This window comes from Bombyx mori, chromosome 5 (genome assembly GCF_030269925.1).
Source record: "Bombyx mori chromosome 5, ASM3026992v2".
Lineage (NCBI taxonomy): Eukaryota > Metazoa > Arthropoda > Insecta > Lepidoptera > Bombycidae > Bombyx > Bombyx mori.
In genome coordinates this window covers 14,491,516-14,512,977 of record NC_085111.1, presented here as the reverse complement: position 1 = coordinate 14,512,977, position 21,462 = coordinate 14,491,516, and the positions used below count along the sequence as shown (strand labels likewise).

The 21,462-nt window shown below is 34.5% G+C and overlaps 2 protein-coding genes across 8 annotated transcripts in view; one reads left to right on the top strand and one right to left on the bottom strand.

The window, feature by feature from the left end:
- LOC101738757 (solute carrier family 12 member 6) overlaps positions 1-21,462 on the top strand; it is a 419,122-nt gene that overhangs the window by 123,988 nt on the left and 273,672 nt on the right. The window lies entirely within an intron of this gene.
- LOC101738091 (uncharacterized) lies at positions 10,221-20,925 on the bottom strand. 5 transcript variants are annotated; one of them, XM_012693713.4, is made up of 8 exons: positions 20,726-20,925; positions 18,491-18,617; positions 17,603-18,013; positions 17,354-17,522; positions 16,908-17,055; positions 15,837-15,981; positions 13,803-13,994; positions 10,221-10,690 (listed from the first exon to the last, which is right to left on the bottom strand). In XM_012693713.4, exons 1-8 carry the CDS (start codon positions 20,798-20,800, stop codon positions 10,578-10,580), a joined length of 1,380 nt encoding a protein of 459 aa, XP_012549167.1. In that variant the 5' UTR covers positions 20,801-20,925; the 3' UTR covers positions 10,221-10,577. The 5 variants fall into 5 exon arrangements, with proteins under 5 accessions (XP_012549167.1, XP_004930038.1, XP_062524773.1 ...); XM_004929981.5 differs by having other exon boundaries at positions 17,405-17,522; XM_062668789.1 differs by lacking the exon at positions 20,726-20,925 and adding an exon at positions 20,382-20,679.

Genomic DNA, 21,462 nt, shown 5'->3' with positions numbered 1-21,462 from the left:
CACCCATGGACTTCAGCAATGCCAGGGGCAGAGTCATGCTGCTGTCTACCGCTTCTGTAAGCTATTAAACTAAACATTTCAGACTAAACTCTAATGTATTAAGGTAGGTAGCGGCATTCATATTGCGATATCTATAGTTTTCAGTACCCACGTTAATTCAATTTAACTTAAAAGATGTGAAATCGATTACCCAGTTCATTAATGGATAAAACACCCGGATTCCGAAATGTCAATGTATGTTTAACCAACCCCTAAAGCCCCAACCTCAATGTAATGATAAACAACAACATTAGATCTAATACGAACGAACAAAAGATCATACTATCGCATTAAGTGGTTCTTTCAGATAATGAGGAACATTTCCTTTTTAAATGTCAAATGTCAAATTGTCAAATTCAAATTAATTTAACCGCTGTAAAATAAATTGAAAGTTACTGCGGCTATTACCATATTATATATTAAAAGTGTATAATCTATGACCATATTATTTACTATATTTTACAAGAAGAAGAATCGGAATACATAGCGGATAGGAGATTTTGCTCTTCCATGTCCTAATTATATGATATTTGAAGTTTACGAAACCATTTTTTTAGATATATTATTTTACACATTACACATACACATTATTTATATAAAAGAAAACGGAAGCTAAAACAAAATATTATATATTATTATATTCGTATAATAAATATTGTTGGGACTTTTCCTTATTCCTTCCTCAATCCCCTATCCACGCCATCTGTTGACACTACAAGAAAAACTACGCGCCTATAAAAATGGCGCGAAGTGTGTAAAAAAAAACTAAAACATGGTGCCGGTCCAAAAACGATAAAATTATAATTTGTTGATCAATCAGCACATATAACTCTCGCCAGTGAGAAAATAGATAGTGCATCAACGAGCTACAGAGTGAGTCCTAAAATTTATACTTTTCCCCGTCCCAAACATATCTAAATTCATAACAAATATTATAGACAATAAATAAAAGAAAAACGACAACAGTGTGTGTGTATGTGTCCGTTTCTGTTGCGTTTAATAATGACAGAATTTCTAGACTAAATTATCTCAAATATATTAAGGGTATATATATATAATCTATGTCTATACCTTTATTAATACGTGAAGCAAAAACTTTGTATCCCTTTTTACGAAAAATACGCGGACGGAGGAGTATGAAATTTCCCACACTTATAGAGAATATAGAGAAGGAGTGCGGAATGCAATTTTTTTTTTTTAAATTATACTTTAATAATACAAAAAAATGTGTGCGTGTACTAGTGTACACACGTAAGAAGTGAAACTTGTTTATGGCCTTATTTTTCGAAAAATGATCTACATGCAACTTTCTAGAAATTGGTTAAATAAAGTTAAATTAGATAAAGTTTAAACAAAAGGATTTTATTATCATAGACATGAATACAAAAAAGTTAAATTAGATAAAGTTTAAACAAAAGGATTTTATTATCATAGACATGAATACAAAACAGATGGCGCGTAACGGAAAAATGTGACGCGTAACCGAAAAATGTGACGGTAAATTTTTTTCCAACGCCGATAAGGAAGTTTCACTTCAATAAATCATTAAGAAAACATTACACACACTACCATGTATTTGACACCCATTAATTGACAATCTTTTGTTACTGCTTAAAGTTTGTAGACAAATTGAGAATAGCTTTCCTTTATTTATTTTATTTTATTTTATTTTACTTTACTATAGCTTATCTTTAATATTATTTGTCTATGGTGTGGTCTAGGTGAAATCTGTGAATAAAGAAGTCTATTATATTAGACTTTGACAATAGAACGTTAGTAATGTTCAAACTTATAATTACAATTAATTATAGTCGAATCACGACTACTGCGGGACCACTAGTAAGTTTAAATGCACGTAAAAAAAGGAAATTTCTTAAAAAGTACCTCGATAACGTAGTATGAAATTTTTATGATAAAAAAAAATAGGCAGACATAGTCATAAAAAAAAGGATGCAAGTAATAATTATGTACTACTTATGTTATGTATTTTATGAGTAAATAATATCAGTTCGTATGAAGTTGGATTAATCTTTTGAGAGACCGTGTGACCCTCGTAACGCTGTGTCTGATAGCTCGAAGATGGGTAGTCGCGATTATGATTGATTACATGCACATACATTACATTACTCCACGTCCGTGTTATTAATCATTTAAATTGGTATTAATTTTATCGAAAATAAATCTTATGCGAATAATTTTGTACATTATAAATCGATTGCACATTTTGTATTAGAACATCGTAGCCTCCCCCAAAACTCGCCACTGAACCCGATCTTCGGTTCTACGCATCCAGTTACTGCCAGCTGCCTTGCGCAAGTCGTCGCTCCATCTAGCAGGAGGGCGTCCTACACTATGTTTACTATCTAACTCGCATACAGTACAGATAACCCCACCAAAGATGAAGCGTAAATGAACCAAGCGAAAAGTGAAGACGCTTTTTCCACTAATCATAATTTAGTATTGGTGTCATCTTCAAAGTTTTTCTAAACTCAACAAAGTAGTGAGTGATGATTCTCTAGATAATATTTGTATGTTTTTAATAGACTGGTGGGTGAATGAGTCTACCGTCTAGGATGTCGTCATCGTCGAAACATCAGGTCAAAATCTCAACCATACTGTACAATAACTGTCCCAAACTTAGAACGTTTTTAAGGAATTCGTGTTATGATCGCTTAAAATTAAAAAGATACCTATTTTTGTAACAGGTAAGACGGTGATTTGGCTGAACTCCAAATGTGTCTATTTAAAGGTATGGAAAATATAGTAGGTAGGTATTAATGAAATCATTTAATTATTTAATTATTTAATTATTTAATTATTTAATTATTTAATCATTTAACATTAACATTTATTAATGAAACGAAAATTTAACTTTTCCATTTTATTCGAATACAAATGGAAACATTGATTAAAAGTCAATGAGAGAAATTGAAAATGAAAAACGACTTTGAAAACACATTACTTCCACGTTTCATATTTATTACATCGGAAAGTTCAAAAACAGATTAATTGTTTGAACGGACTTAATTGTTTTTGTCGACAAAGTAAGTAGATTATAGTTCCAAACGAATTCATTATATCTAATCAATGAAACATCTGCTTCACGTCTGTGTAATCCAATTAATAAGGTGTAAACACAACAAAAAGAAAACAGTTTTAGCACCTGATTATGTATGACAATGAAAAACACTGTAGTTTTTCGTTTCGTAATTTTTAAGCAAAAAAGAATTAGTACGTTTAAAAAAAAAAAAAAGGACTTCTTCATTTATTAAGCTATTTCATTAAAAGCTTCAATTGTGACAATATAAGATGGCACGTTTGCGGGCTCCTAATGCGCCTCATCGATAATCGATTTGTTTTTAAAATCACCAATCAAAAATTCGTCATCATCATCATCATCATCCAAAGATGATGACAAAAACCTGCAATACCAAGATTGGATCGGGAGTGTTTACGGCTATTGCGACTGTGTGTGTGTGTTGGCTGGTCGTCTGGATCTGGTATGTAACTAGAGGACGAATGAGTCGCGTTGCTTTTTGAAAATTAAAAAGTCGTTTGAAGCTTTGAAAATTAAAAAGTCGTTTGAATTAATAAATAGTACATAATATATATTACTGTTTAATTCCGGGGGAACCCGTGTACAAGCAATTTTTTTTTTTTTAAGATTACCGGCACACGTTGCTTTTAATGCGTAAACAAGATAAAACAAGACTCAGAATGCCTATTAGCTATAACAAAGTTAACAACTCAAATAAAATTCCCAATAACGCAACGAGGCGATCGGTATATGTAGAACATGCAAATAAAATATCGTATTGATTTTATTGTACTTTTAATAGCGAACCTTGGCATTCGGACTGAATCTCGGCCTAGGTCAGACTAGACTGGCCGTTTCGTGGCTTAACAAGCTATTTCCATTTGACTGGAGGATGCATATCGCTCACCCCTGATCCGTTCAAGGTCACCCGTTTCAGTGAAACGACATTGATGAATAATAATAGAATTAAAACATTATTCGAATTGACTTAAAATAAATGTCTGGTTCTAGTTTTTGTAGCGATATATGTTATGTCAAATAACATCGAATTGTTCTATAGGAAATGTTTGAAATGGTCCTCTCTATTTTAACCTACCACTCACCTTCCAAGCATAGTACATCCCTACTACTGCTGCAAGCACTGGGTTCATCAACATTGCGTTCCCAGAGATTACTTCTACCACGCTCCATTCGAATCTAGAATGAAGTCCCCGGCTTGATGATTCCTGCGTGCCTATGACGTGACCTTCTTTAAACATCTTTTAAGGAGTCTCTGGTGGGTGCGATTTATCTTTATCGTTATTACTGATGTAAGATGACGACTTGCAATCGCAAAGATAGCCACTCAGAGTCAGGTTTGTCGCACAGTCATCTGCTTTCCAAAGCAATAACAGATGGAGTTTTATGTCAAAGCTTTCATTTTTATCAAAAGTTTCATAACAATCAATTTTGTAGTGATGGTGTTAGAACGAACAAAAACACATCAAAACAATGTAAGGAAACTCTGTCAATCACTGATACTGAGCTATTCGGAAATTAACTAAATCCATAAATAAAATGGACCTCTACATTCAAATCGCATCCGTTTTTAACTGTTATAATTATCATTTTGGTATGGCGGTTGACGTGATCGTGTTTAACTCATCCTTTAGAATGATTTAAAAAACTGGTTTAACGCCATCTTTCGTTTTCTAATAGAACTAATCAATCAAGCTCTTTTTAAACATATCTTTTTAAAAGAAAGCTGCTAGATGGCGTTAAATGTTTGCTTCCATTTATCACAGATGTCGCTAGCATACGCAAACGTGGAACTCGATTTTTATAAGTTTTTGACATGTTTCTTTTATCCAAAGTAAAATGGTTTAGATGGAGGCCTAAAAGTTTTTACATGTCGTCAATCATTATAAAGTATTTGTACATACTATCTCCTGTATGGCCTATGAGCAGCAGCGATAGATTTCTAAATTTAGTAGATTGATGTATCTGTGCTTTTTTATTAAAATTCCATATTTTTTTTAGAGACACATCTAATCTTATAGGTTCTTGTCTGATTATTCCTTAGATCCTATTCCTCTGCGGTGTCGCAATCATGCGTTCCGTTTTATAGGGCGAAAGAGGAACGTAATAATGTTGCTTTTGCAAAATTCATTCTAACATTTAATTTTAAGGTTAGTTTTAAAATAAATTGCCTTTTTTATTTTAATTATATCAACAAGTCGTCAGCACGTTCAACGTAGGTAGTTTGCATTCCTAGTGACGACATTTTTAAAACTTAACAAATTTATAACTGCCCGGACAGTATTGGCATTATAAGTCGGTAATTTATTTACGTAACATAGGTACCCATTTATTTTATCGATTTGGAACTTTGTGGTTGCAGAAATAGGCATCGTTTTCTATTGTTGACTGTACATTGTCTCAGAAATCGACTTAAATATATTTAGTTTTATAAAATCGGTACGTTAACAATTACTTCTGTCACAGTCTATCTGTTTCACAATGTTCAAATAATAAAAATATAATATTATGAATAAAACTTTCTAATTAAACTGTATATCAACGCTATCTCAGACCTTACTAATCTCTTGTTAATCACGAAAAAGATGTGTGGTGTCGTGGGACACCGGATAGGAACGAAGTTCCCAATTATAAAAATATTAATTTAAAGTTCTATTCGAGGTATGAAGAAAGAGAGAGAGAGACAGAGAGAGAGACAGACAGACAGACAGAGAAACATACGACGCCGCACAGCTTACAATAGCTTACTATAGCAAAAAGTGTCGTGACATCTTTTCGTAAGAATTTATAGCAAAAAGTGTCGTGACAACTTTTCGTAAGAATTTTTTCCGTCTAGCCCCCTTACACAACGCGCGATAAGGAACTTCGTTCCAATATTAGAAAATCTAAATAAACGGTCTAAATAATTCTAAGACGCAGATGAAACTTAACTCTAAATAAACAAGACAACTACATTGATTACTTTGGCGTCTTGCCAGCCCCGTGAGATCGAATTTTTTCCTACAGCCCACTTCGGTATGCAAAGGAAATGCCCAACATGGAACAATGATTCACGCCTCGCTGTCGAAAAAGGAAATACACAAGGCGTTGTGGTACAAAACGTATTTGATTTAACCTATGTGTTAATAATAGGCTTGTACAAAAAATATTTATCCTGTGCGCAGGCCCTATCCTTTTTTTATTGTCGCACTATTTCAAATTAAACTAAGATATTTTTTTATTATTGGTAGTTTGTTGTATCTTGGTTTTTTTATTGCCTAGATGTGTGGACGAGCTCACAGCCCACCTGGTGTTAAGTGGTTACTGGAACCCATAGACATCTACAACGTAAATGCGCCACCCACCTTGAGATATAAGTTCTAAGGTCTCAGTATAGTTACAACGGCTGCCCCACCCTTCAAACCGAAACGCATTACTGCTTCACGGCAGATATATATACTTTTTAAAAGCTATATTAACACCTTATATTAACACCTTACGCTTTTCTGAGCATCCCGTGTTTATTAATGATGTGTAATTCGAGCATACATTAATATTGAATAAAACGATTAATTAAAAAACGGTTTGGGGCGGCAAATTTACTTTGTTTCATTACTAGTATTCATCGTGCGAAGATGCCTCTTAAGGTTTTTTTTTTTATTATGAAAATATGCGACTACAGTACTCTTTGGTTGGGCTTTATTTAAAGTTTGACCGACAATTGTAATAACGTTAATTCGAGTTGTATACTAATATAATATGTGTCAGTGAAAATCGCATATTGTTATAGGTAAGTATGTATGTGTATAAAAATCAATTGCCATATCTATGACGGAACGTCTCTTGATAGATAATTCTAACATAGATAATTACTGATTTGACATTAAAAAAAAAATCGCTTTTCGTACAGTTTAAGGGTTCTGCTATCAAACGGTTTTTTTTTTTAAAAAGCTCATAACAATGTCTGCTCCTCCCGTCAATTTCAAATATATTTACATAAGCAAAACCAGCCGTATTCGTTACGACGAAGGTCGAACGTACAATATTAGGTTTTATGAATTATTTTTATGGCCGAGTCCGAAACAGTTATGAGATTTTTGACTATAGACCGATTTGTAACCGATTGAAGAGCTTGTCATTATCTACTTTTAATTTTGTAGGTATTACATTTTTCATTACAAATTCATAAAAACATATTTTATCTACAGTTGTATAGACGCGGTCTCGATTCGACTTTGTGAAGAGTTCGGAGCCTGTAGTAGGGGTGGTGTGAGGCCGGTCGATACAGCCTGCCCGGGCTAGACTAGACCGGGCGTGGATCTCGGCTATAGCAACGAGCGCACTTTTTGTAATTTCAATATTGATTTGCGTTTTGAGTTCACGTGGTTGCTCAGCCATTCCGAACTCTGCCACTGGCTTCAGAAGTTCTACATTTCGCTGTCATTTAAAGTCATTTAGAGGAGATGTTGTTTGTTAAGGCACAATCCCTTTTATTCGTTTTGCTTAAAAACAGTATGAATGGAGAAGAACGTCTCAGTTTTGTTTTACTGTCTCCCCTCACCTCCGAGTGACTAGCCCACCTTTTAAACTGTAACGTGTGATCGTTTTTTGGCAGACATGCAAAATGATAACACTAAGCCGCCTTGCTGGCTCTACTCAAAGCAAAAGCAAAGGAAAGTGTTTGGTTGAAAAAAAATACGTTAATGAATATGCCACTTGAAAAAGAGAAAGAAAAATCATGGGGAAGTAATGGTACCCAAAGGATTTTGATCGTATCTTCAGATACGCAGATAGATAATTTTTATTTTATTGCTTAGATGGTTAGACGAGCTCACAGCCCACCTGGTGTTAAGTGGTTACTGGAGCGCATAGACATCTACAGCGTAAATGCGCCACCCACCTTGAGATATCTAGGTACCTTCAAACCGAAACGCATTCTGCTTCACGGCAGAAATAGGCAGGGTGGTGGTACCTATCTGCGCGGACTCACAAGAGATCCTACCACCTTTTTATATATCATTTTTATATATGTGACTAACGTAGATAAAACTTAAATAAGAATCACGTAGTTGTAAAAGCCGTAGAATCATTCATTCAATCATTTTTATGATTTATATAAGGGATAAACAAAGCAGACTCCCCATGGTGTCGATTTTATTCTATGAAACTATTAAAGTTGATTACATACATAAATTTAAATGGATTCCCGAGTGGTAATGAGTAGGGCTTTGTTTTTGTTTCCTCTAATTGAAGGAAGTAATTTACATAATAATGAGAAGTTATTTATTCAGGACAAGCTGGTTCGCCTATTTCGCCACAGTCAAATTTTAATTAAGACTTGTAATGAGCTACGTCATCTTCTAAAGTACCGAACCTCCTCTAGCTACTAGTAGTAACTGTAAATACTACTTGCTGCCCCTAGTTCAGGTCAAATGAACCTTCCCTTTTTTTTTAACCTATGCTGATAGCTTTGACCTTCTGGTTCTCAAAATATTTCTACCTGTAATTGTACTGATGGAACGAACCCATCTCTATAGCAATATATTAGTGCGTTCCAATCTGAAGAGTAGGAAAGTCGTATTGTGTTTTCGTTGAGACTAAAGTCTATTCTTACTATAGACACCAGCATTCGCACCGCGAACTCCTCTGCTACTATTTAATTCATAAAATAGTCTGTCTAAATCTATTTTAATTGCTGTAGGTAACTCTCCCCTTATCTTCAGTAAAGTTTATTATACTGTTAGCATGAAGTGCTACCACCACTATGCCTATATTTGCTATCATACTGCGTCACGATTAAAAAGTACAAAACTCTGTTATTGTAATGAAATTAAAACCTAGAATTTACACTTGCCAAATTCATACCATAACATCTTATTTCTTGACTTAGCGTTTAACTGTGTATGCCCAACGCGAACTAGTTATTTTAAACAGGCTATAACCCTACATTGTAAACTTGGTAAAGACACTTAGGGTTCTATCTTTTCTTCGTGTTACACATAGTAGCGTTTCATTTTATTGGCGAACACGAGATAGTGTTTAAACTTTTTTAAATTTAAATTTCGTAAACTTTACACAGTATCCAGAGCTATTATTCTCGTCTTTGCAACATTCAATATCAACTTTGATAAAACGGGGTATTTCTGTGCATACACTCTGAAATTCCGACCTGTTTTAAGCCAAAGTTGTTAAATTTGCATGAACACGAATGGTAGGGCGTATTATGAGTACGCACAGTTAAGTATCAACCATTCTGTGTATGCTACGAAGCAGATGTGCGTTCTATTGTAAATTAGGAAAACCGTAATACATAACACAAAATTTTAACAAAAAGAAAACACACTTCATCAAGATAAAATGAGAATATCACCAATGTAGTCGAAGTCAATTATGAAGACGAATGAAAAACCTTCAGGTCTGATATTGAACAAATTTAAATGGGCCAACATAAAAAAAAAGTTCGAATCAAGACCGGTTCACCTAGAAAAAAGTTCTAAGATAAAGCAAACGAAAAATACACTGAAATGATAACCCTATTTAGAGGTCAATGACTGATATTTCCTCTTCATGTCTTAAGGTGGCAATAATATTCGTGTTAAAAGGAAAAGGCATCGCAAGTGATTCGAACTTCTTTCCTTCTATCCGTTTGGGGACTAACAACGGCGTGCAAAAAGACAAATTAGCGTTCTGCTCGGCTCTTGCAAAAGAGCAATCAGATAGTGGGTGCAATGGAATGCGTAGAATAATACCTCCATTACCCCAGTGGCCATGCCGACTTTGGTCTCGGTGGGGATCGACGATCTTACTCACGTACAACTCCCACTGACCTTCCCATCACACATTTAAGGTTCATAATTACTTAGAACAGACCTATATTACTTATTCACTAAAAACGTAATCTTGTAGTGTGTAAGACTAAAAGCAATTTAGCGTGTTTCCTTCTCCTTAAGCACCCCGCTCCGGGCGAGCGGTCCATAATGACGGCCCTTCAACGCGCCGAGTAATATCTCTGTAACGCTGAAAAAGCGACCAATATTTTTTACGTGTAGCCCCTAAGCACGTTGATAAAGTAGGGTTCTAAGAGTTTAGGTACCGTTATAGCGTTAAAAGTTTCTAACTGAAACACTTTAGAAAACAACACATTCACTTTCGGTTTTATCTTTTATTTTTTAAATACAGAATTCGTTCCATACGTTTATAATTCAACAATTATAGACATCTTTATATTAAAGGCGACGCCTTATTTACCTTTATCGCTTTCAACCTCTTACTTTTTTAAGAATAATTTTAGTAAGATTTAAAACAACAATAAATGTATGACAAAAAAGTCCTTCAGTGTTAGATGAAGAATTGTTCCAAGTTCCTTCTTCTTCAGTTTCCACCTTCAACGATTCTATCACCTCATTCGTTTACTCTACATTGATAATACCACGCGCATATGCGCTTTAATCAAATATATTAAGTAATATACATTTTTAAACTTAACAATACTTAATTGAATTATTCATTTTCGTCTTGACACTAATTCGATAGGCCACATTATCAGACAAGGCAAACAGCTAGCTGACAACGCATAGAATGCAGGTACATAGTCTTCATACGAATCCTTAATCATGCCTGTAATAATAAATACGTATTAATTCCATATCAATTATTCAATTATGTGGAATACAGTGAAATTTGGGTAATAAACGCGCTAAGTAAGTTCAAAATGAGAGTCTGTCTATAGCGTATTCGTAGAATTACATTGGCAGAAAAGCAGGTCTAGACAACTCACCTATATCTTACGCATGGTAAAAATTAATTATACAAAATAGTTTAAAATGTGCTTTTTTGGAGCTCTAAGTTAATCGGCCTGTTATTATTATTGCCGTGCGTAAATTAAAAGTCTAAAGAATAGACGGTAGCACTACTGCAAGTGTGAGTTCTCGACCGGATGTCAGTTTGATAATTTATTTTCTTTTGAACATTATCAATATTTAAGGTGTGACTAGTTCCCAACAATAGACTTAAATATGCTGTAAAATATTTATCTATTATTATTAATCTGAATAATATGCAAAATCTCACATTATCTATGAAGATATTCATTATGAGTATTATTATTGTGCAACTCCAGACTGCAAATATGTGAGGTTTGAGAGGAAAATTTATCTTAAATTAAAAATATTATGCCATTTATTAAGTTGCTTGATGACTATAAAAAAAGACCCTGATTTATTTGATCTTTAGATAAAACTGAGAATCATGTGAATTTTTGAAGTAAATAAAACAAGTCAGATATTTTAAATGATCTACTACAGATTTGAATTTACACTAACGAGAAAGCCATATTGAATGATACTGGGTAGAAACTTCCGGACTAGTTAGAACCGAAGCTAATAGTCATCTGTATCACGTAATAATTAAATAAATAGAATAGCGGTGGTAGCGTAGTACCAGTAACAGTCCTCGGAAAATGACTTCACTAGAGCAGGCGTCTTCTTAGCTACCCATCTAGCCTCATAGATACAAAGTTAACGGTACACTTCCAGTATAAAACCGACGATTTCTTATATGAGAGTCACGCATATTAACGCTTGGGCACAAGTACGGGTTAGCATGTGAGTTAAATTTGAATGAACGGCCACTTAGTTCTGGTAGTAGTTTCTGGAGCCCATATACATCTACAACGTAAATGCCGCCACCCACCTTGAGATATGAGTTCTAAGGTCCACCTGTGTGGGCTCACAAGAGGTCCTACCACCAGTAATTACGGAAATTATAATTTTGTGGGTATTCAAAATTACGAAGATTTTTTATTGCCTTCGAATGCAAACTTGATGTGATTGTATCTGGATAAATTACGGGCAGTAGTAAGAGAGCTGCTCCAGTGGCGAATAGTGCACTGTTAAAACAGAAATGGGGCGGGCTCATCCCAAATAATTTTTTCGCGAATTAATTCTTCACATTATCTGGTGGTAGAGCATCTAGTCAGCCACCCAGACTGTTACTGCCGCGAAGCTGTATCGCGTTCCGACTTAAAAGATAGGGCAGCCTCTATGCTATGGAACTGAGACTCAGAACTAATGTCTCAAGATGCGTGGCGAAATTTACATTGTTGATGTCTATGGGTTGCGGTAAATCGGTAATCATTTAACACCAGGCCGTCTACCCGTCTAAGCCATAAAAATGGAATATATGGGTAAAAAATAAGGAGGGAACCAAATTGTTTGACGCTGGATCTGAGGTCAGGCTTATCGATAATCATAATATACTGTATTCTTTCTTATTCTCAATTCTTCTGTACATAGTAAAATGAAGACAACTAACTGGTTTTTTTTTTTCGGTATCTTGATTTAGAAATTAAATCAGTTGTAAGAAATTTTTTGCAGGCATGAATGCTTAATGAATGTTCAGCATCTAATCAATCCAATCAAAATAATATTGAAAAAACATTCGAAACTAATTAGCGTTTTACATCGAACGATTTAAAAATATACAAAATTGCTGTTGATCGAAAGAAACATAATGTTAAAATTAATACATTTTAGATTCTTATTTATTGAAATTAATTTTATTTACGAATCATAAATATCATTTTATTTGAAATAAATACTGTAATTAATGACTCTACCCATTTGGCATCTAAATATAATCAAGTATTACTAAAAACTTGTATTTTGCAATTACTGTCTATGATAAATTAGATTAGGTAGGTACGTGTTGAATTTATCAATAATTTCACACGCATTTGCTGGTTTCTCAAATCTAGGACGCTGAATGTTTTAATTGCGAATTGAATTGTGGTCAGGCGTCATGTGATTTAATAGGACAAAGCGTTGGCAGACACAGTTGTCAAGTAGCAAAATATTATGGCTTCAAATATCCGAAATATTAAAATATAATCGAAACTAGCAGATAAAAGCGCAGCTTAAGATCTCTGTGATTTATTTATTGAAGACTAGCTGACCCGGCAGACTTCAGTGCCTCAATCGATAAATAAAAGACCTAAACTTTTGTATAAAGTAAACTCAAAACAAACAAAAGGAATCCGTCCGATGGGGGGGGGGGGGCATCAAAGGCAAAACATAATTGTTATTTTTATTTAATTCCGAGCATTTTCATATTTATTTTAAACCTTTTAAACCTTCCCTGGACTTCCACAAATCATTAAAGACCAAAATTAGTCAAATCGGTCCAGCCGTTCTCGAGTTTTAGCGAGACTAACGAACAGCAATTAATTTTTATATAATATATAGATAGATGAAACCGGTGTTGTGTTACAAATTAAATCTGATTTACAATTCGCGTTTTCCAGTACTCAAATTGTCCAATTCTTCTATACAGCAGCAAAGAGTATATAATCAAAGAAAACTCTGGACTGCTTTTGGAAAATTTCGAGAATTCGTGAATTCCTAATTTCGTGAATTCGTATTCGAAATCTAATCAAAACAAATTACTTATTTAGGTCTCAATTTGTCAATATAAGTATACATTATTATAGCAAAAAATTAAATATTTAATTTTTAATAAAGCTCATTTATATGCTAGTTATTAACCTCACCATAGCCACTGTTAACATAACGATCGTAGCATAATATTAATAATTTAAAAATACTATTCTGAATACGTATCGATTTAAAAAATAAGTTTCATCGATAAATAAGCTTCATAAATATTAGTTATGCTTAGAATGCAATAACTACATGTCATAATAAAAATTTTTTAACTGTTTCTTCATATTTACCTATAAAAGGTGAACACGTTAAATTGACCACGCCCGCAGCAAGCATGAACAGAGCGTATGCCCCAGCAAAGTCTTCGTGGGTGACGTGATTAGAAATTACCAGAGGACTGGCTATGTGGATCCATGCTCGGAGTATACCCAGCACAGCTGTAATGGCTGCTACCCAGATGAATTCATGGATTTGAAGTAAAACTGAAATATATATTTTTTTTCTCATGATATTCAATTATATTAAACTTTACAGCTTTCACGATCACGAACGACGACCAGTAGCAGTTCTTAGCTTAAAACTACGACTCACTTCGAAAACCGAAGAAAATTCTAGTTTTGTGTTTGAAGTTGATTAAAAACAATAAATTCTCAGAACCCTCTTATCGTGGCCGCTGGAAATTACATACCCGATCCTGTAGACCGAATGGTAAATAGTCGACGACGCTCAAAACACGTCATTACGGATCCTCCCGATCCATTAACGGTGTTTTTAGGTACCACAAGCACTGGTCACCGTCCTCGTCGAACCCGTCGCTTGCGACGAAGGGCTCGACGAGCGAATTAACCCATAGACTGACAGCCCACTGAGTTTCTCGCCGGATCTTCTCAGTGGGTCGCGTTTCCGATCCAGTGTTAGATTCTGCCAAACACTGCTGTTGCTAGGGCCAGTGTTAGCAACACTCCGGTTTGAGCCCCGTGTGCTCACCTACACGTTAGGGCAAAGCTGAAGTAGCTGAATAGCTGAAGGCTATCAGCATAGGTCGGAAAAAAAATCTGTTCAAAAACCCTATATAGAGTTAAACACAATAAACAAAAACATCTATCTGTATTAGCCAAGAAAATTAGAATAAACATGGATGTATAATAAATATCACAACCTAAAAAACATAAATAGATATATTAATCGCGTAATGGAAACTCGTCTGAAAACGTACATATTATATAATACATACGTGCATACAGTTCATTGAATCTATATATTGAAATCGAATCATTCATCAAAACGGCCGTCTGGTGTAGTGGTAAGTGACATGGTCACTACACAAGGGGGTCGCGGGTTCGAATCCCGCCAAGGGAAGATATTTGTATGATAAATATAAATGTCTTTTCCACGGTTATGGATGTATATTAAATATATGTATGTGTATAATAAAAATCTTACATTTATTTCCGTTATCTGGTACCAGTAACACAAGTTCTTTACGAACTTATCACGGAACCAGTTAACGTGGCGTGATTGTTAGTAAATATTTATTTATTTATTTGTCGGCGTAGCATCAGAAATAGGCATGATACCTGTGGAATCTAACAAGGCCATAGTTGTGTTGCTTGATGTGAGACTTATTTAGACCACGAGGACTTCAAACCTTTGAATGGCTTACTACAGTCAAGCAAAAACCCACCGACCAAAATTACATAAATTTACATACTAGTTTAAGGATTGCCATTATTCAAAATGGCAACTTTTGAAAATAGCGCTCAATAAATTTTGCGGACGGCAATATGTTTTCCGAATAAATAATCGTGTATATGTCGATATTTATTCCAACTAATTATGAAATATTTAATTTTAAATTCAAATTCAACAAGGCCATGCGAAGGTTTGTTTGTTAGTATGTACATAATGTTCCTCACACTCGAACAATAGATCGATGTGAATTTGTAAGAGATAATATATTTAAAGACCATCGAATACACACACAGCACACACAGCACACACACACACATTTTCATAATTTTCCTTATTGGTCCATTTTGCTATTTAAGTGTGTTGTTTACTTTCAAACTACTATTATCATGTACTTGATAATTAAAATATTATAATAACCGCGATATTACACTTTAAAAGTAGATAGTTTTATTGGTTAGATAGCAGTTATATCGCATGACTAATAACCTTTATTTTTATGTTAATAATTCACGTATAAAAAGGAAACTAAAACGGATCCTTCAGTTTAAAGCTATAAAATATATTATAATAGAACTAGTTTTTTGCAGAGATATATGGAACCGAAAAAAGATTGAATAATTTAGAATACGTACCTAATCTTACGACCAACGTGAGCAGCGTAGCAACGTAGTACAATAATCTGGTGTTAATATGTGTCGCACCACTAATCATGGCCAGGGCCAGTCGGCCCGCCACGTCAGCTCCTGTCCCAATTGTAATACAAGTAGCGACTTGCGCCTGTGAAAATAAAACTGAAGCTAACCACTTTACTGGCGGTAGGACCTCTTGTGAGTCCACACGGGTAGGTACCACCACCTTGCCTATTTCTGACGTGAAGCAGTAATGCGTTTCGGTTTGAAAGGTGGGGCAGCCGTTGTAACTATACTTGAGACCTTAGAACTTATATCTTAAGGTGGTTGGCGCATTGACGCTGTAGATGTCTATGGGCTCCAGTAACCACTTGACACCAGGTGAGCTGTGAGCTCGTCTACTTATCTAAGCCATGAGTTCTTGTCAACTAGTTTAAGATTACCAGAGCCGATTTCAAGAGGTCAAAGTCTTATTTGCATTGCATTACTCCGTTTGCGTGAAGTTGGAATCGTCCCTTAGGCTTCCAGCGAATAGGAAAAAAAAATTTGCAATACCGACTTTGAACGGATCACTTGGTTGCTTTGTTACCAAAAATTTGTGAGTCCTAGGGCGGTCGACAATCAATAGTAATTGGAGAGAAAAACTTCCTCAGGAAACGGTACAAAGGATACTGCTTCGACAAGGAGACGATGGGTACCCATAATCGGAGAAGGCAAGCACCCAGAATTCGGATTGAAATATTTTTAAATGTTATTCGACGGATTTGTAGATTTTTATCTTTCTTTATTTGTAAAACAAAAATTTCTCCATCTTATTAAAAAAAAGTCAACGGTTATCTGTCGCCCCACATACTTTGTCAATTTGAGTTCAATCGGTCGCAAAACAAACTTATGGTATTTTTCTACTGTATAACAAATATACTACAAATTCAGATATCCAATAAATCCACTTGGGAGTGGTGTTTACGTGTGCTAAATTTTTGAGGATTAACCGTGTTAATGACATGGGTACAGATCGCGTTTTACTGCTAGTTCGTTCAGCAAAACAAGCTAACAATAAGATAATTTCCAAACCTTGTCGTATCCGTATTGAAACAAAAGCATCGGCTGTAAAATGAAGAAAGTCAAATCGGAGAAATTCATAAAACTCTGACCGACACAAATATTGCAATAGACGGGATCTTTAAGGCATCTCAGATTCAGTACTTCTAAGAAGTGAAACCTGAAACATTAAGACATATCACTACACAGTATAAAACAAAGTCGCTTTCTTTGTCCCTATATCTGTCTGTCCCTATGTATGCTTAAATCTTTAAAACTACGCAACGGATTTTGATGCGGTTTTTTTTTTAATAAATAGAGTATAATAACACCCATTAAATAATGGAGAAATCAATATTAAATTACAGTTTCCGAAGCGAAGCGAGAGCGGGTCGCTAGGTCATTATAAATTTAATTTCGTCATAAGAATACATATTTTAACTTTTCAGATATCATTATTTTATAACCTAGATCCTTACGTAAGATTTGTGATTCTCATAAATTTTCTTTGATAATACAAATATTGGCACCTATTTTTCTTCGACGTCTTGTATTCAGTTCCATTATCGCTTAGAATTTGTTGTTTCTGTTCATCGTTATTTAATAACTCTAATTTTATTTGTTTGTCTGTTTCGATCTCTATATTTTCTGTTTAAAAAAATCATACAAAACTCGTTAAGAACCATTTTATAAAATTTTAATAAAGGTATATAGGAAACAAAAAATACTTGCTGTTCTTAGTCTCTTTCCAGTATCCTTATTTTCTGTCTTCATTAATAACATTCCGGGAAAAGTATGCAATGAAATTCCAAAAATGATTAGCAGCGTCCCTCTGAAGCCGTAAACAGATAACGTCTGTTTAATAACTTGCGGATACCACATTAATATTATTCCTTGTAATGATTTTATTATGCTCATAACTGTTGTTCTTTTTGTCGTGAAAAGTAAATTCAATGTTGAATAGCACACCGGGACCAGGATCCCAAAGCCGATACCTTGCAGCACACCAAACGTGAACGGTAGATGATTAGTATTCGAGATCAGTATTGTTAGAAACGATCCGGTCGAAAATATACAAGAACCGATCAGACCGCACTGTCTTAGCGTTAATTTCTTGGTAATAATATTGAGAATAATACCTGAAATAATAATACAATAGTTAATGTTCTCTTGCGTAAAGATAAATTAAAAAAAAAGTTAATTGAAAGCTCGACGGAAATATATTGCCAGTTAATCTATACAAATCAATAAAATTGGAGTGTCTGTTTGTAATAATAAAATAACCACTTTTTACTAAATGCATAAGTATATATACACGGTACATATATCAAAATAGCAATTTTTAAATTTTGTCTATCTCTCTGTTTGTTCCGACTAATCTCTGGAACGGCTGGACCGATTTTGAAAGAACTTTCATTTATAGGTAGCTGATGATATAAGGATAAGGAGTAACTTAAGCTACTTTATTTAGACTAGCTTCGCCTCGCGGCTTCACCCACGGTTATTTTCGCATCGTAACATCGTGGAACTCAGATAGTACATTAATATAAAGACAAATAGGCGAACAGCGTTTTTCAGGTTTCAACATATTGTAGTTCTGAATAAGTTATAAATACCTCCGATTGCTAGCATTATGGCAAATACGCCATTGGCAGTTGTCAACGACTTAGTAGTGGATTGAGTGTGGATCATAAAATCTCTGTAAATCAATCCAAATGAATTTACGTGACCAATGCCGGCTATCTGTAAAATAATACGTATAGTTTGACTTTTTAATTGTAAATCGTAAAATATTCATGTTTTATTCATGAATTTCAACACAAGAATGTGTTTTAATAGAAAGTCGACTAATCTACCTTCGCGCGGCTTCGCGGAGTTAGAGTCTTGTTGTGTTGAATGGAAAATTTTTAGCAAACTACAAAATAGGATTAACATACTAACAACATTAACCTTGTTTTGATTTGCGAAAACATGAATATTGAAATTAATCAGGTATATTGTAAACAGAGTTTGTTTTTATGAACAATAAGTACATATCGAGGGGCTTACAGGAGCGCGATTTAAAGTTTAAAATTTGTTTAAAAATATCATAAGAAGAAAACTTTAACAAACAACTCTTTCCATGGAGTAAACTTAATTGAAGTACAATTAAAAATTAAAAAAAAAAAAAAAAATATATATATATATATATCGCGTTTTAAGCGAAATGTCACTTAAACCAAATAGCCTTTCACCCCTCTATATTAATTATATATATTTTATTGCTTAGTTGGGTGGACGAGCTCATAGCCCACCTGGTGTTAAGTGGTTACTGGAGCCCATAGACATCTACAACGTAAATACGCCACCCACCTTGAGATATAAGTTCTTAGGTCTCAGGTATAGTTACAACGGCTGCCCCACCCTCCAAACCGAAACGCATTACTGCTTCACGGCAGAAATAGGCAGGGTGGTGGTACCTACCCGCGCGGACTCTCAAGAGGTCCTACCACCAGTAATAAAATAAATATATGTATATATAAATCCAGGTTTTAGTGGAACCGTCATCACGGCTGAAGAAGGGGGCTGGTCCTGATTCTAAACACGAAAACATCAAAAACTTAGATTGGATTATCATATTTAATGTTTCGCATTGTACCTAACTGGAGCACAAATAAAAATCAGTTGATTACCGAAATTTATGGTCTTATGGTAACGCTATTATGGGAACGCGGACTATATCCACATTATACGTTCAAGGCATTCATATCGACGCTTGAAAGGTAAACGTGACTAAGCGAAAATGCGTGAACTTTACAGTAGACTAATTTATTGTAGAAATACCTGAAAAAAATTATATTTTAACGAATTTAGCTGTAGGATTGAAATGATTTTAATAGACCTAGAAATATATTTTTTTTTGCGCATCGAATATGGTTATTGCCTATCATTTATGTATAAAGCAGTTACTGTCGCTTGGTCACGTTTGCCTTTCAAGCGTCGATATATAATAAAGGACAGGCTGAGTTTAGGAAATGAACTTTGTTTTCCGTTAATCCTCAGAACGGTACACTTACATACGTATACTATGAAATGAATGTGATTATTTAAAAACATATACAAATATATAGATTTACGAGCGATCCGTAAAATGTATTCAAATTTAGTTTGTGCTTTGTTAATCTAAATCAAAATCTTATCTTCGATCAAAATATTCAAATGTTAAAACAATGTTAATGTTGTTAAACTAACCTATTCGCCGTGGGCGAACATACCTCCGCTAAATTTATCTCTCACCTGTGTTTCTGTGAATTTAAAGGAAGCATCGGTAGGCAGCGGCTTGGCGGTAGGCAGCGGCTTGGCTCTGCCCTTGGCATTGCTGAAGTCCATGGGCGACGGTAACCACTCACCATCAGGTGGGCCGTATGCTCGTCTGCCTAGAAAGGCAATAAAAAAAAAACAATAGTTTATTTTAACATAGAAATTGAAAATATGATTGAAACAAAAAAAACTTTTTTTTTAACTTACGGGCTATTTATTCTCCGCGTTTGTTTACAACACACAGGTAGGTATACCCACAAATTTGCGAGCTATTGATTACAACAGAAGCTCTAAACTGGAGTGTGGATTACCGAAAAATATACCTACGTATACGTTTACAAAAAAATAATTAGTAAAATGCCAAAACTAACAGTGCATTTGATCGCGAATTCTAGAAAAGTAAGTTACAAAACGTTCAAATCATAGGATATTTTTTAATTAATACACCGAACGTGTGAGATTTAGCCGTAAAACTGTTTAATTCGGGAAACCCAAGATAAAGTTCATAAAACACTAAAAACCCACTCCTTTTAAAACAATGTTTAACTTACGAATGTGATAACTGTCCCGAAACAAACAGCGTAATCCCAAATACGATTCTTTTCCTCTTTTGTTCCATTATCCATTTGTAAAGTGCGTCGATGTCGCGGGATTCGGCAAACGGATAGCTCGCTATATTTGTACTGAGTTAACTACGGACGTATACGATAGGGAGACCTACATATCAACGTACACATGTACATACAATTGCATTAGTGTCACGTGTATTTATATAGTCTGTTTTCTTTGTTCTCTTACGTTTGAATGTGCGGGAATCATAAACAGTTTATATATTATGTATGTGATGAATTAATAAAACACACTCGAAAATGTATTTAGAAATAAAATATTTTATGTGTACATCTATTATGTACAGAGTCTTTTTTTTTCGGCAATGTAAAATGAGATATAGCTATTTAAAAATTCTATTGAAGATAAGATACAGAATGTGTATATGTGTTTATGATAAGATACTAATTTACTTACACATTGATGTTAAATTTTTTTAACAGTATCATCATTATCCTGCCCTTCTCCCAGTCACCTGGGGTCGGCGCAACATGTTTTCTCCTTCCATACTCTTCTATCATATACCATTTCTTCGCTCACTCCCCTCCTACCCATATCGTCTTTCACACAATCCATCCATTTCTTCTTAGGTCTACCTCTTCCTCTAAATCTTTCCACATTCATAGTTAACACTCTCTTAACAACCTCATTTTCATTCCGTCTCATCACATGTCCATAC